Source organism: Camelus dromedarius, chromosome 9 (assembly GCF_036321535.1).
Source record: "Camelus dromedarius isolate mCamDro1 chromosome 9, mCamDro1.pat, whole genome shotgun sequence".
Lineage (NCBI taxonomy): Eukaryota > Metazoa > Chordata > Mammalia > Artiodactyla > Camelidae > Camelus > Camelus dromedarius.
This window is the reverse complement of record NC_087444.1, coordinates 13,170,241-13,183,963: the sequence shown is the minus strand read 5'-3', so window position 1 is coordinate 13,183,963 and position 13,723 is coordinate 13,170,241. Positions and strand designations below refer to the sequence as shown.

General features: G+C 43.5%; 1 protein-coding gene across 2 annotated transcripts in view; it reads left to right on the top strand.

Annotated features, from left to right (window-relative positions):
- The window catches only part of VAV3 (vav guanine nucleotide exchange factor 3), a 358,235-nt gene extending 344,740 nt beyond the window's left edge, over window positions 1-13,495 (top strand). For both annotated transcript variants that reach the window (XM_064488784.1, XM_031457711.2), the window contains exons 26-27: window positions 10,493-10,644; window positions 11,266-13,495. In XM_064488784.1, coding sequence (XP_064344854.1) covers window positions 10,493-10,644; window positions 11,266-11,307 — 194 coding nt within the window. In that variant the 3' untranslated portion in view covers window positions 11,308-13,495. The remainder of the gene's footprint in view (window positions 1-10,492; window positions 10,645-11,265) is intronic.
- The last annotated feature ends 228 nt before the right edge of the window (window positions 13,496-13,723 follow it).

Sequence of the window (13,723 nt, the reverse complement as noted above, 5' to 3'; positions counted from 1 at the left end):
AAAAATAAACTCAAAATGGTTTAAAGACTTAAACATAAGACAAGACACTATAAACCTCTTACAAGAAAACATAGGCGAAACATTATCTAACATAAATGTCAGCAGTGTTCTCCTAGGGCAGTCTACCCAAGCAATAGAAATAAAAGCAAAAATAAACAAATGAGGCCTAATTAAACCTACAAGCTTTTGCACATCAAAGGAAACCATAAGCAAAACAAAACAACAGCTGCAGAATGGGAAAAAAATATTTGCAAAAGATGAGACTGACAGGGGCTTCATTTCCAGAGTATATAAATAGCTCATATGACTTAGTAAGAAGAAACAAACAACCCAACCTAAAAATGGGCAGAAGACCTAAACAAGCAGTTCTCCAGTGAAGACCTACAAATGGCCAATAGGCACAGGAAAAAATGTTCAATATCGCTAATCATCAGAGAAATGCAAATCAAAACTACAATGAGGTATCACCTCCCACCAGTCAGAATGACCAACATTAAAAAGTCCACAAACAATAAATGCTGGAGAGGCTGTGGAGAGAAGGGAACCCTCCTACACTGTTGGTGGGAATGTAGTTTGGTGCAGCCATTATAGAAAACAGTATGGAAAGCCCTCAAAAGACTGAGAATAGACCTATCATATGACCCAGCAATCCCAGTCCTGGGCATATATCTGGAGGGAACCTTTATTCGAAAAGATACATGAACCCCAATGTTCCTAGCAGCACTATTTACAACAGCCAAGACCTGGAAACAACCTAAATGTCCATCGACAGATGACTGGATAAAGAAGTTGTGGTATATTTATACAAAGGAATACTACTCAGCCATAAAAAATAAGATTATGCCATTTGCAACAAGGTTGATGGACCTGGAGAATGTCAATTCAAAGTGAAGAAAGCCAGAAAGAGAAAGAAAAATACCGTATGATATCACTTAAATGTGGAATCTAAAGAAAAAAAAAAGATGAACTTATTTACAAGACAGAAACAGACTCACAGACATAGAAAACAAAGTATGATTACCAGGAGGGAAGGGATACATTGGGAGTTCACAATTATGAAGATACTAACTGCTATATATAAAAGAGATAAAACAAGTTTCTACTGTATAGCATAGGGAATTATATTCAGTATCTTGTAGTAATGTGGTAAAAAAACAATTATGAAAACAAATATATGTATGTTCCTATATGACTGAAGTATTAATGCTGTACACCGGAAATTGATGCAGCATTATAAACTGACTACATTTCAATAAAAATATTTTTTAAGAAGAACAATGTAACACTACTCAGGAGTGCTGGGGATGGTTATAAGAGCACTAATCCCATTCACGCGGGACCCATTCCCATGACCTCAGCACCTCTCAGAAGCCCTACCTCCAAATACCATCACTTTAGGTTTCAACACATAAATTTTGGGGTAGGGAGCAGGGGACACAAACATTCAGTCCATATCAAACAGGGAGTTCCTATTATTATAAACTCACATAAACACCCTATCCATCCAGAAGAGCAGCCTACTGGGTCTTTGACCCTGATGTGTGCAGACCACGCATGCCCAATCGAAACAGCAGAACAATGGGAGTTTGGAGGACTGAGTGCCCTCTACCTACTTCTTTGCTTGCTTATCTTCCCCCCAGTAGTCCCTGCTTTCTCTCTGCCCCACGTGGCGCTGGTGATGTGTCCATGACTCTTCTATGGAACATCCAGGGAGGCCCAGTTGTGAAGGGAACACTTAGCAAAGACTCAAGGAAGTGAGAGTGGGAACAGCCGGAGCAGGCGAAGGAGCACACACAACCTGTGCAGGGTGGCCGAAGCAAAGGAAGCAAGAGGAAGAGCAGCAGGAGTGGAGTCAGGGAGGTAAGGGAGGCCAGACTCTGAGGCTTTCAGACTTCAGCTTTTTCTCTGGGAGAAATGGGAAGGCATTGGAGGCGTTTAGGTAAAGGAGAGACAGGGTCTAACTAAGTTTTAACAGGATGCTTCTAGCTTCCATATAGAAACAGGAAGACCAGGTAGGAGGCTCATGCAGCAACCCAGGTAAGAAGTGGTGGTGGCCTGGACCAACACGGAGCCAGACAGGTGATCTGTTGTGCAGGTGACCCAGCAGGACATTCCAACACATCAGATGTGAGAAAAAACAGCGAGAGAGGGATTTAAGGATAACTGAGGTTGTTGGCCTGAGCAACTGGAAAACTGGAGACTTTTAGGGAAGGGCTCAAATGGAGCCTGAAGTCTGACAGTCATAGCATTCTCTATCCAGAAGTGGATAATTTCTGTGTCTCTGTATCATCTCTGAATGTGTCTGTCTCTTCACTAATCCCTAAGTTCCTTTGAAGTCCAGTGCTCTGTCTTACTTGTTACATCTCCAGGAGCACCTTAGCACAGTTCTTAGCACATTAGTAGTTAATAAATGTCTGCCAATTATTTTTAAAGAGTAAGGATTTAGCATCAAGTTCACATCTTGATAAACTGGATGCCTATAAATGATCTGAAATCTCTTGAACTGTCCAGCGATCTACTTGTCCATAACAAGGAAGGCCCGATACTCATGTCTTCTTGTTAATGGCTTTATATGTTTAGACTGTGCAGTACTGAATTCAAAGTAGCTATTTTTAAAATAATTCTGAATATAAGTTTTCCTTGTCATATCATTGAATTTTAGGTTAAAGAAGATTTATCCATTTACCAGATGTCAGCATTCAATTAAATGAAACCAATCTGAATTATTCCTAGTTTTTTCAGTGACAACATATAAAATACACAATAAACACTATACATTTGAGGGAGACGGGGGAGCAGATAATTGATATTATGTCTATGAATGTTGCTGAGACTCTAAGACGACGACACAGCTAAGTTCTAAAATAAAACCAGGTTCAGGATCACAAATGTAAATTAAACATTCGTTAAATTCTCAGCATGTTCTCTGCTGCTGGGCCGTCTGTAGACAGTCTCGGTGAGAAGAACCTTGAGGATCTCTCATCAGAGTGTCCCACCCAGGAACAGAGTTCTTCAGAAAAATCTCTGGGCCACTGCTGGGCCGTGAACTCACAGGGATCACTGGATTGATGATGGTACCATTGGTCCAACTGCCTGATATTTTTACTGACAACCCTTCGTCACACAAATGAGTGTGAACACATAGGGTTGTTACAACTGAAAGCTGAGCGTTAGGCAATGTCTATCCCAGAGAATAATTAGCAAGTGCTTTGCATCATGTTTAGTTGTACGTGGAATGGATGATTAATTAGTAGTTCAAAAATAGTGATTTGATATCCAATACCTTAAGGAAGTGTTGACTGAGCTTGGTCTCTGCCGTGTACATATTCGAAATGTTACTGAAAATTGAGTGGATTTTCATTGCTCATAAACATGAACAGCCTGATCAAGGCAGAGCACAGTCCTTCAAAGCAATGCTTAGTCAGCCTTGACAACAGAACTCTAGGCAGCAGATACCCATCCCCTAGTGCTTCGCTCTGCTGTGAACACTGCGTCCCTCGTTTCACTGACATACTTCTGTGCCTCTGTCTTCGCAGTCAAGGCTCAGAACTGAATAATATTCACTCACGATTTGCCAGTCAGTTGATTACGGCTATGCTGATGGCTTCTGTTTCGGTTAGAGAACGTTAAACACACAAAACCTGAAGTACACACTTGGAAAAGATAATAATATTTAATTGTACTTTTAATAGTTCCTAATGAGAAATACTCAGTCACTAAACTGTGAGCCACTTACTAACGTTCCGTGAGCATTAGCCCATTGGAGCGCCAGGCCTCATGTGAAAAATAACCAGACTTGCCTGAGTGTGATGACGGTCTCTCTGAGTAAGGTTCTCCTTAGGACTAAGGAGGAGTTGAAAGTATTTGAGGAAGAAGGAAAGTTAGACCCTTAAATAAACCACTCAGTTTGCAGATGACTACTTCAATGAAAAAGGTCTCAACATAGATTTAATATTATCTCAGTGGAGACAGATATGAATAGACGTTCTTTGTCTCAAGAAGCTGCCTGACACAACGTGATGTGCTAGCGGCAGGTGTGTAACTATGGCATTAGGTGGTGAAGTATTAGGCCAGGAGGTGAAAGGGATGGGGGATGAGAATCCCACAACGTCCCCGTGTGAATGTGCTCAGCTGTTTCCGTTCCTTTCCAGGATATGTGCCTACTGGTAATTCTCATATTCGTGACATCTTGGTATAGGAGGAGGAGAATGATGAAAACCTGTATCTGTATCTGTGTGTAGAAATAGGTGAATATATTCCAGCATGGACGTGAATGTTCTGCAGGTTAAACCACTCTGCAAAATACTTCTATCAAATACCTTACTGTGACATTGCTTACCCCTAGATTTAAATCCATACGTTCCCAGGGAAACATGTAACTTTATACTCTTGTCTCCATAGGTGCCAGGCATTTAAATGCTGTTTTCCCAGCTTACAGGAATTAAAGACCCGAAGGCAGTGGAAACTGACGTATAGAAAGAGTGACAACAATAAGTCATGCTACAGAGCGTAGAAAAGTAGAAAGCACCTCTACCAGTCCTTACAATGTCTGGCTGAGAGCGAGGTACCGGGAGACAGGAGTCAAAGGTTAACAGGTTCCTCCTACAAAGACTGCTTAGGCCCGCAGCGTGGTCAGTGCCGTGACACACACGGCACTCAGAAGCTGTGCAGCATCTCAGGGACAAAAAGCACAGTTATCATAGGAATATTGCTGATAGATTATGGCTCTCGGGGGTTGCAGGGAGTAAGACCCGAACATATTTCACAGTCTTTCCTTTGTGTTGTGCTGGCTTTTGCTGGAAGTCTTTTTGAGCAGTTAAGTGAGCAGAAGATGAGCTAAACGAACAGGAGATGGAAGGAGCTTGCAGAACTAAATGTCCCGCTGAGAGGCTTGTCCGTTCAGCAGTGCTTGGCACTGGGCCTGACCCTGTGGGGAGGCAGACGCGTGGTGAGAGCTGGCCCTTGCTCTCCAGAATCAACTGCTAATTGTAGAAACAGCACAGGAGCACGCACAGGAATCACACAGCAGAACCAGCGAGTGCCAGGATGTACGTGCCCAGCAGATGGCTAGAAAGGATGGGAAAGGGGGCGAGTGTTGTCTGACTGGTCAGGGAAGCCGCATGGCAGGACCTGCGCTGAGCTCTGGAGACAAGGAGGTTAGGGTTCGTAGGGGGAAGGTGAAGGAGCAGCATTCCAGAACAAGCAGAAGTTTTGAGTTGAAACTGAAGCTGAGGGCATAGCGTGGGTGGGGTTATTAGGAAGGTGGTCTGAAGATGAAAAGAATTTGTGTAGGAAAGTGATGGGAGATTTGGTTAGGAAGGCAGGATATAGCCAGACTACGAATTGCCATGGAATTCAGGTCAAGAGTTTGGATTCTATAATTTAGGGAAAGGAATGAGTCAGTGTGTGGTAAGTAACTGAGAGGCGGTAGTCAGAACAGGATGGAAAGAAGTCGAAGCATGAGGACCAGCTGGGAGGCAGCATCTTAGTCTAGAAATGGCTGAAGTACCTGAACTGGGATGGATGAGCTGAGGGTCTGGTGAGGGGATAACTTACATTTCAGAGGAAGAAGAGAGTGAAGAGAAAGAGCTGAACAGTATACTGACCTTGCAAGGACAGTTTGCAAAGAGAACACAGGAGTCACTGAAAAAAAAAATAACACAAAGGTGGGAGGTCGAGCTAGATTACAGGAAGGAAGATGATGAGTTTGGTTTCAGACAAGTTAAATTAGAGATAATGGTTGTACCTCACACCAGTGTCATGAAAATAAGTGAAATCAAAGAGTGGAGTTTACATGAGGAGCTAAAGCGCGTCTGAGCATCCGTTCCATTCCCTGGGGAAGACGCTAGCGTGAGGCCGGCAGAGGAGCTGAGTCTAACCACAGGGGGCACAGCTAGCATTCAGTTAAGATTATAATTTTCAGATAAAATTCAAGATGGTTCACATTATATGTGCTTGACATGAGTACAAATGCTTGCAAGGCTTTTGGGGCTGAGAGAGAAGTAGCGCACTGATGTGATGTGTCTGAAACAGATTCACGTCCTTTGGTGAAGCATTATCCACGTTACGTCAGGAATCGATATTTTAGAGAAAGATCATCTGATCTAATATATCTACCTGCTTTTGAGATTTAAATCTCATTATTTGTGTCTTCCTGGATTTCTCATTTCTTCCTTCTAGAGTCAGCTTATCTTTTGTTAATATTTGTAGACTCTTGTCTTGAATTACCTTCATTAGAAATTTTGGGGAACTACTTTCTTCTTTGATTACTCAGTGGATAAATAGTCCCAGAGAGAGAATGAAGGATGGACACTTGGAAAACAGGTCAAGGAGAAAATTCTAACACCTGCCAGAAGTAATGTGTAGAATGAGGAGCCCTGATTTATGTTCTCACAGACATGGGGTAGGAATCTTGGCACCAGGTTTTCTGCCAATAGTAGAGTTTGGGTGCCATTTTCCTCATTAAAGTAGAGACAGCATCCTCTTCTCTAGCAGTAGATATCACACAATCTCAAGGAAAACAAGAAACCAGTTACACTGCATGGCAATAAATGAAAGTTGTAATGCCATGTACCCCACTGCATTAAAAAAGAAAAGTTACTTGGAAAATGCAATTAGAAAAGGACCTCGATTATCAACAAGGATATACTTCAGGGTAGGTCAAAAGTAAATACATAAGGCCATTCATGAGAAAAGTATCTTGAACGCATCAGTGTACATATGGGGGCTCCAAGAACCACCGAACCCCCTCCAATCACTTTGCCCAGTCTGTCGGTTCGTATCTGGGAACCCCCTTCATGAGCTCCTGCTATTCTCAGTATCTCTAGCATCCCTTCCTGACAAGAGTATTAACTTGGGAAGGATTCTGTGGCTCTCAAATCAAGCAGTGACCTGAAGAGAGGCAAAATACATTGTGGCCTCACTGTGGTTCGCTTGGCCTACTTTCACCTCGTCCTTTGTTATTGAGAGATTTTTGTTACAGTTTAGATTAAGTCCCTCTGCGAGTAACAGAAATCCAAAGACCATTGGCTCAAACATGATTGACATGTATTTCTTTTTCCCATAAAGACCTGGAAGTACTAAGTCCAGGGCTCTAGAGAAGGGCAGGTCTTCTCTGCTCCATAAAATTTTCAGTAACCCAGGTTCCTTCAAGCTCATCCTTAAGGCGAGGTCTGCCTTCTCATGAACCAAGATGGCAGCTTTCACTTTCCAGACAGCAGGATGGAGCGAGGAAGCAGAAAGAAGGGTGAAGGCCTATGCCTGCTGCCTTACCAGGAAAGGTACCCGAAGCTGCCTCATGATAACTTTTACTTACATCTCTGTAGCAAGAACTTAGTCACAGCCTTCCTTCTGGGCAAACATAGCCCAACCAAATAACCTGTTCCACGGATGAATGGGAGAATAAATATTGGGAGAAAATCTGTAACCACGCCTTCCTTTTCCATCGCAGGGGCACCATGGTATCAGCAGGGAGTTTGAAAACTGTCAGTGGTGGTACCTAAAGCAGAGGGGTAGATGCCGGGCAGCGCAGTGGCTAAGAGCTTGGACTCTGGAGTCACTCTGCCTGGGTTGGGATCTGGGTTTTCCTCAGATATGAAGAAGAAATAGTATGGGTACCTTCGTCTGTGAGCTGTTGTGATAATTAAATAAAACACTGAATATAAAACACTGAGCATGGCATCAAAGACTCCCAAACCATTTGATAATAATTAGCTCTTGTTATTAAAACAAGTTTTTGAGCATCCAAATATGCAGAGAAGTGCTCTGTACATTCCTCCAGTTGGAGGCTATATTTACTTTCTTCTCTGGATATAAGATTCAGAGTGGTGTACATTTTACTTCTGGAAATAAGCCAGTATGTGCATGCTTGGTTGGAGGGTGAGGGTGGTTCCTACAGACTGAGTGATTTTCCTGAATTTTCAGTGGGCTCTGCATGTTTCACTGACACCACCCTGCAGGCTCTTTTATATCAGTTTTGATGTGAAGCATCCTTTACATTAAGAATTTACAGGATCCCCTTCTCCACTGAGGTAACAAAGTGGGGTTTGGATACCACATCAAGAAGAGAAGGCCATCCCGGGATGGAATGGGCGCACTGTGTTCACCTGTAAAGGGACAGCCCGTCCTGAGTTGCAGAACTAACATCAACTCAAATGTGAAAATCTGGCTCAATCTTCCTCTAGAAACGGCGACGGGAGACGAGGGGGTGAAGGCAAAGCTTGGTCTTTCAACTTTGATGTGACAGTTTTCATAGGGTTCTAGACAGTGAAGTAGCTGTGCTGAGATGTGTTTTGCCAAAATCTAAATGCTCTCTTGCTTCTCTCTCTCTCTCTCTCTCTCAGCCCCTTCTTTGTGCTGTGGGTTTTCTTTTGTAGCTCCTCCAGGCTCCAGCTTTGTCCCCCACTCTCCCACTCCTTTCTGGTCAGGTACTGCTCTGCTGCTTTTGTGTGTCTGTTCCACTCGCTTTTGTTTGTAAATAAAAATATCCCGACTTCCGTGTGGCTTCTCATATAGATCCATCTCCTCGCCAGCAGCCCCTGGCGTCACGTCCTCGCCATGCACTTTTCCTGTCTCTGTCATCAGGTCACCGTCTGTCCTGACACCCTGCTCCCCTGGCTGTGCGTGTGTGCTCATGCTGTGTATCTCAGTCAGACGTTCTCTGCTTCATCATTTGGAAGGCGTGGAGGCCGAAAGGATAAAGGGGGGCTGAAGCACTCTGTAAAACGAGCTTTCTTGGAGATCAGAAAAGCCAATGTTCATGTATTTCCATGAAGAAAATAAATAGAATCAAAATCCCAACCTTTGCCTCCAAATCTAAGAGTAAAATTTAGTCCGCTTTGCTTTAAAGGCAGAATGTGCCCATCAGTTTGAGCACCAGCATTCTGCCTAGATGTTGGTCATTAGCCAGAGAATGTAATGGCTGTTTATGTGACACACAGGGAAGTACATGATGGCTAGACAAACTGTGTTTCCTTACAGATTTTTAAAAATTAACCTGTAAGTCCCAGTGGAATAATACAAGTTAGGACTAGAAGGCCCTTAGGAGTCATCTAACATGACCTCTCATTTTACAGGCGAGAACAACATGGCCCAGAGGGGTCACAGGGATCTGTGCAAGGCCGCACAGTGAAGCTGGAGAGGGGTTTTTCCATCACCGGGGTGTTTTTATGTGCACGACTCTTAAGAGTTGTGCCCCAGTAATGGGATGGTTTTCAGTAAGAAAACTATGAAAGTGGTTTGTGTCTGAACAGTGAAATAAAATGTCCTATTTTTGTTCCCTTTACAGTTCTGAAATCTACAGCGTTGCTATTCGTTTGTCTTATAATGGACACCTGGAGACTAAAAAAAATTTCTGTCATTGCAAAGCCCTGAAAAATAGGCCAGAGCTCCCTGTCTCCAAGCAGGCAGGCTCTTCTGGAGTGCCATGGGTCCTAACTGCAGCTGCCCCGGCACGGGGAGCTGTTAAAAACCCAGATGGGCAGCTTTTAGCATTTATTTCTTGTTCTTATACTTCAGTTCCTCTGCCATTTAAGGTTTATAAAGCCTCACCAATCCCAAGTGAGTGATTCTCAGAATCACTGAACATGTAATAGAAAACACTTTATAACCCCAAGGAGCAACAGGTAGAGAAGTTAATATAAAATGTGTCATGAAACACTAGAGGTGAACACAGGTACAGCTCAAGCAGAGTTTGCCTTTCAAGACAGGGCAGGTGAGGGCAGGAAGGTGATTAGCTCCTTTCCTACCATAAAAAAAATAATAATAAATAAATCTGAATATAGCAGGTGAATGTCTTGGTTCATCTGGTGTCTTATTTTTGATTGCATACTTCAGTAAAGGTTTTCTATTAGGCAGTCTTTGAAAGAAAGAAGATAAATGGGTGGTGTTTATGTTTTCTTTCTGTAAAACCTGATTTAAGCTTCTTTACAAGTGAAATTATAAAAAAATAACTGTCCCTAAATAGTTAAAAAAAAAAAAAAAGCTGTTTGGGGGAGGAAGTTCCATTTAACTAGAAATGATGACATGGATTCCACAGACTTTCAGAGCAGAGGAGTTGGTTGTTTTGAGTCTTAGTCGAAAAGGTTAAAAGATAAAACTGTAAAGCTTTTACCTTTTAGAGATTCTAGTTAAAAGTGGATCACAGTGCCGTCAATAGGAAATTTATACTGGTTATCTTAGATTCTGTCTCCTTAGATAGTAACTTAAATAATCGTCTTTTTTTAAACTACAAAAATTAGTCCCTGTTTTGAAGTCCCTATAAAGAATGTGAAAACAGAACAGTGTTTTTTTTTTTAAACTTTCTGAAATGAACTTGACTGCAACGGACTGAATTGAAACAGCAATTCTGCTGCTTTCAAGCCCTTCTGCCATTCTCACTGGTCTGTGATGGAATCACGGCCGCGCATTTTGATTGCATCTATGACATTCATCTGATTAGGTTCTTGTGGTCAGGAAACTGCAAATCAGTTCTGACCCTATCAATTCTTTACAGTGTTAAGTCCAAAGGTGCTGGGCATTGCCATCGCCAGGTATGACTTCTGTGCAAGAGATATGCGAGAACTGTCCCTGTTGAAAGGAGACGTGGTGAAGATTTACACGAAGATGAGTGCGAACGGCTGGTGGAGAGGAGAAGTGAACGGCAGGGTGAGCTGTCCCTCCCCACGGGCTTGTCACATGAACGACGTGGGCGGGGCAGCCGTGGGCACCCACGGTGGTGCTGGGGGCGGGGGAGCCCCTATACGCATCCAGCCCTGGCTCGAGACGGGGGGTGTTCCACAGTGAAGTTAGTCACACAAGGACAGTGTGTTGAATGACTGTGACAGTGCCATAAAGAAGGTTTTCTTGGGCAAGTTTGGTGGCTTCCTGTTGGGGAAAGGGTTGAGGAGTCTATCAGTTCTTTTCAGTCTCTAAGCCACCTTTTAAGTCTAGAGTTACATTGGAAAGAGTGGGGCATAGGACCTCTGTCTTTGTATCTTGTTCTACTGCAGAAACAGGAAGCATTAAATAGTAGAGCCCCTTAGTTTATATATTTATTTGTGTGCTAGCAGATTAGAACACCGTTGAAGCATATTTTATTCCATCATGGCTATCATTCACTCTGCTGGGCTTTCAGGAGTAGTTTAAACCAATCCTCTTCACCTGCAGTGAGCATAAAACCCCAGCTTAATTTCAGGGTGTTATGAAAATGACATGCTCTGTTTGCAGAACCCTTTGAAGTGCCAGATACAAAGTCACGTTGCTGTGTTGGTGGTTTTTCTTTTCCAGGTGGGCTGGTTTCCATCCACGTATGTGGAAGAGGATGAATAAATTCCAATCCAGCGTTGCACCCTGCACCGGGACTCTCAGAGAAAGGATAAACAGAAGCCTGCGCAGCATTATGAAGTCACTGAAGGGTGTAAGAAGCTGCCTTTCTGGCTATTCAGCACCCTTCCCCCCGTCCCCTCCCAAGTCCTAACGCTGGGATTTCTAAAGATGCTGCTGCTGACAGATTAATGGCTTGCCTGGAGCTGCGCAAGAATCAGCCTGCCAGTCTGTCGTCACCAGAGACCAGGGCAGAGCCAAAGGCCCTTCTTCCCAGAAGAGCCCTGCACACACACACTGGTTCATGCTTCTTTTTACTTCGTCCAGTCAGACGCCAGGAACGCCAGCCGTCAGTAAATGCTTAGCACGTATTTACTTTCTTCTCACGTGCCATTCACCAGAGTTTCTGATGGTACAGAGCAGCAGCAGGTTGATTTTGCCCTTCCGAGCGTATATTAAAATTAAGAGTTCTGCCACTGGGGCGGTTTATTGGAAAGGTCCAGCAGCACTTGTCTTAAATTGCCTCACAAGGTGGCTCACTGCCTGGCAAGCACTTTTACCCCCAGACGTTACTCGCGGTAAAACACGAGAGGCAGAGGCTCAGGTTTGCCTCTTAAGTGATAGATCGCAGGGGGGTTAACTATTCATCTGATGTCCTGATTGTATTTGCAAACTTCATAAAAAGAAAACCTACAAGAGTGTGCACAAAAGAATGTCTTCCTAGTAAATCTTCAGAACTGCCATGATTTCTTAGGGTTACTGTGGAAATGTGCTTTATGAGAGAATCTTGGCTGAGAACGTTTTAGGTAGTTGTAAATAACCTGCACTAAGTGTGGCACTGTTTACAGAAACAGATCAAGGGCTGCGATTTTTAAGTAAGTCGTTTTAGAGACGCAACATCTATTAACATATGCTTTTTTCTCCCCCACCACCTCTCCCGCCCTCCAAAAAAATACCTGGGACCTACTTGCTGGTTCTCACATCTCCCTGGAATATTTGCAGTAGCACAAACAAGGCTGTTGAGGATTTCTGAAGTAAAGCACAGCAAGGTCCTTCATGCATTTCGGGGACAGGAGGAGGGTCCCTGGACTTTTCTGGTCTTACAGTGGCTTCCGGCTCTGAGACTCTTCCCACCTGCAGGCCATTTCTGGGTGTGTGCTAACTGGTGGGAAGGCCAGTGTGTGGTGCATTTATTTGACCAAGTCTTCACTGTTCATGTGAGGAGTCTAAGTCCATTCTCCCTGGGATGTGCAGAGTGCCCAGTCAAGACAGCCAAGTTGACAATAACTTGGCCCTTTCCTGATGAAGTATTTTCCCCACGGCAGAAGTCATGTTCTGACAAGAGTCAGAGAGTGTTTCATGTTTGAAAAGAACATTAGAAGCATTAACGTAATAGAACCAAACTAGGAATGATTTAGTTCAGAAATTCTGGACCATCTCTCAAGGGCAGTGGGCGTGGCTGGCCTCCTCCCCAGCCCAGCAGCGCGCCAGGACGATGTCCAGTGAACACATCCCCGCTCAGAGACCCTCGTGGGCCAGGACTTCTCAAATAGGGTAGATTCAGGACCTTTACCTCAGAATTATGTAAACTGTGATTGTGTTTTAGAAAAATTTGCTAAAACCAGTTAAGCTTTTGTATATGTGTAAATGATCATAAAATCGAGCTTTATAAAATGTTCTGTACAGTCAAGTCATACCCTCAAGGGGTATCCTGGAGTGGATTCTTTCCTATAAAGTCTTATCTGCAGCTCTGTCTGGGGAGTGTTTCGCCTGTTACTGTCTGCCAGATGTTGTTCTGGAGAGAGCAGCTCCACACACGTGGAAACACTCCTGCGCACAGTGTTACAGCTTATGCGGTTTCTTTGTTGTTTTAGCCAACAGACCCCCTCCCTTGCGGTGGCGTGTTGTCTTCTTGCTGCATTTCATGGACCTGTGGGTTTCCCGGCAGAGGTTACTAAAGCCCTTTCTCATGATGTTACCGGTTACATCTCTATGTTTCATATTCTGTACTGAAAATTTTAAATGCTGCGAATTTGTGTAGATTTCTAATACCAAAGACAGAAGTAAATGTTTTTCCAGATACTTTGTCTTGCCTGTATGCAGCCCCGTGCAGTAGGGTGAATTAGAGTGGTGTTTCACTTTGTAATATTTTGTAAATATGTCAATACAATAAATAGTTACTACTTGCATTAAATTGATTGAGAGTTGAAGACTCTTTCCATTGAACAGTTCCATACACAATTCAACGTATGCCAGCCAAATAAGCATGGGCCTGGAAGCCCTAACTTTGATCTGGTGTAACTCAGGACTGCTGCCTGAACAGCTGTGAACAGTGACCTGTAAGACATACTCAGTGGTTGCAAATAACATCTACCGACATGCTAACCCACGCGCCGTGCTCGGCGCCTTCCGTGCGCTAACT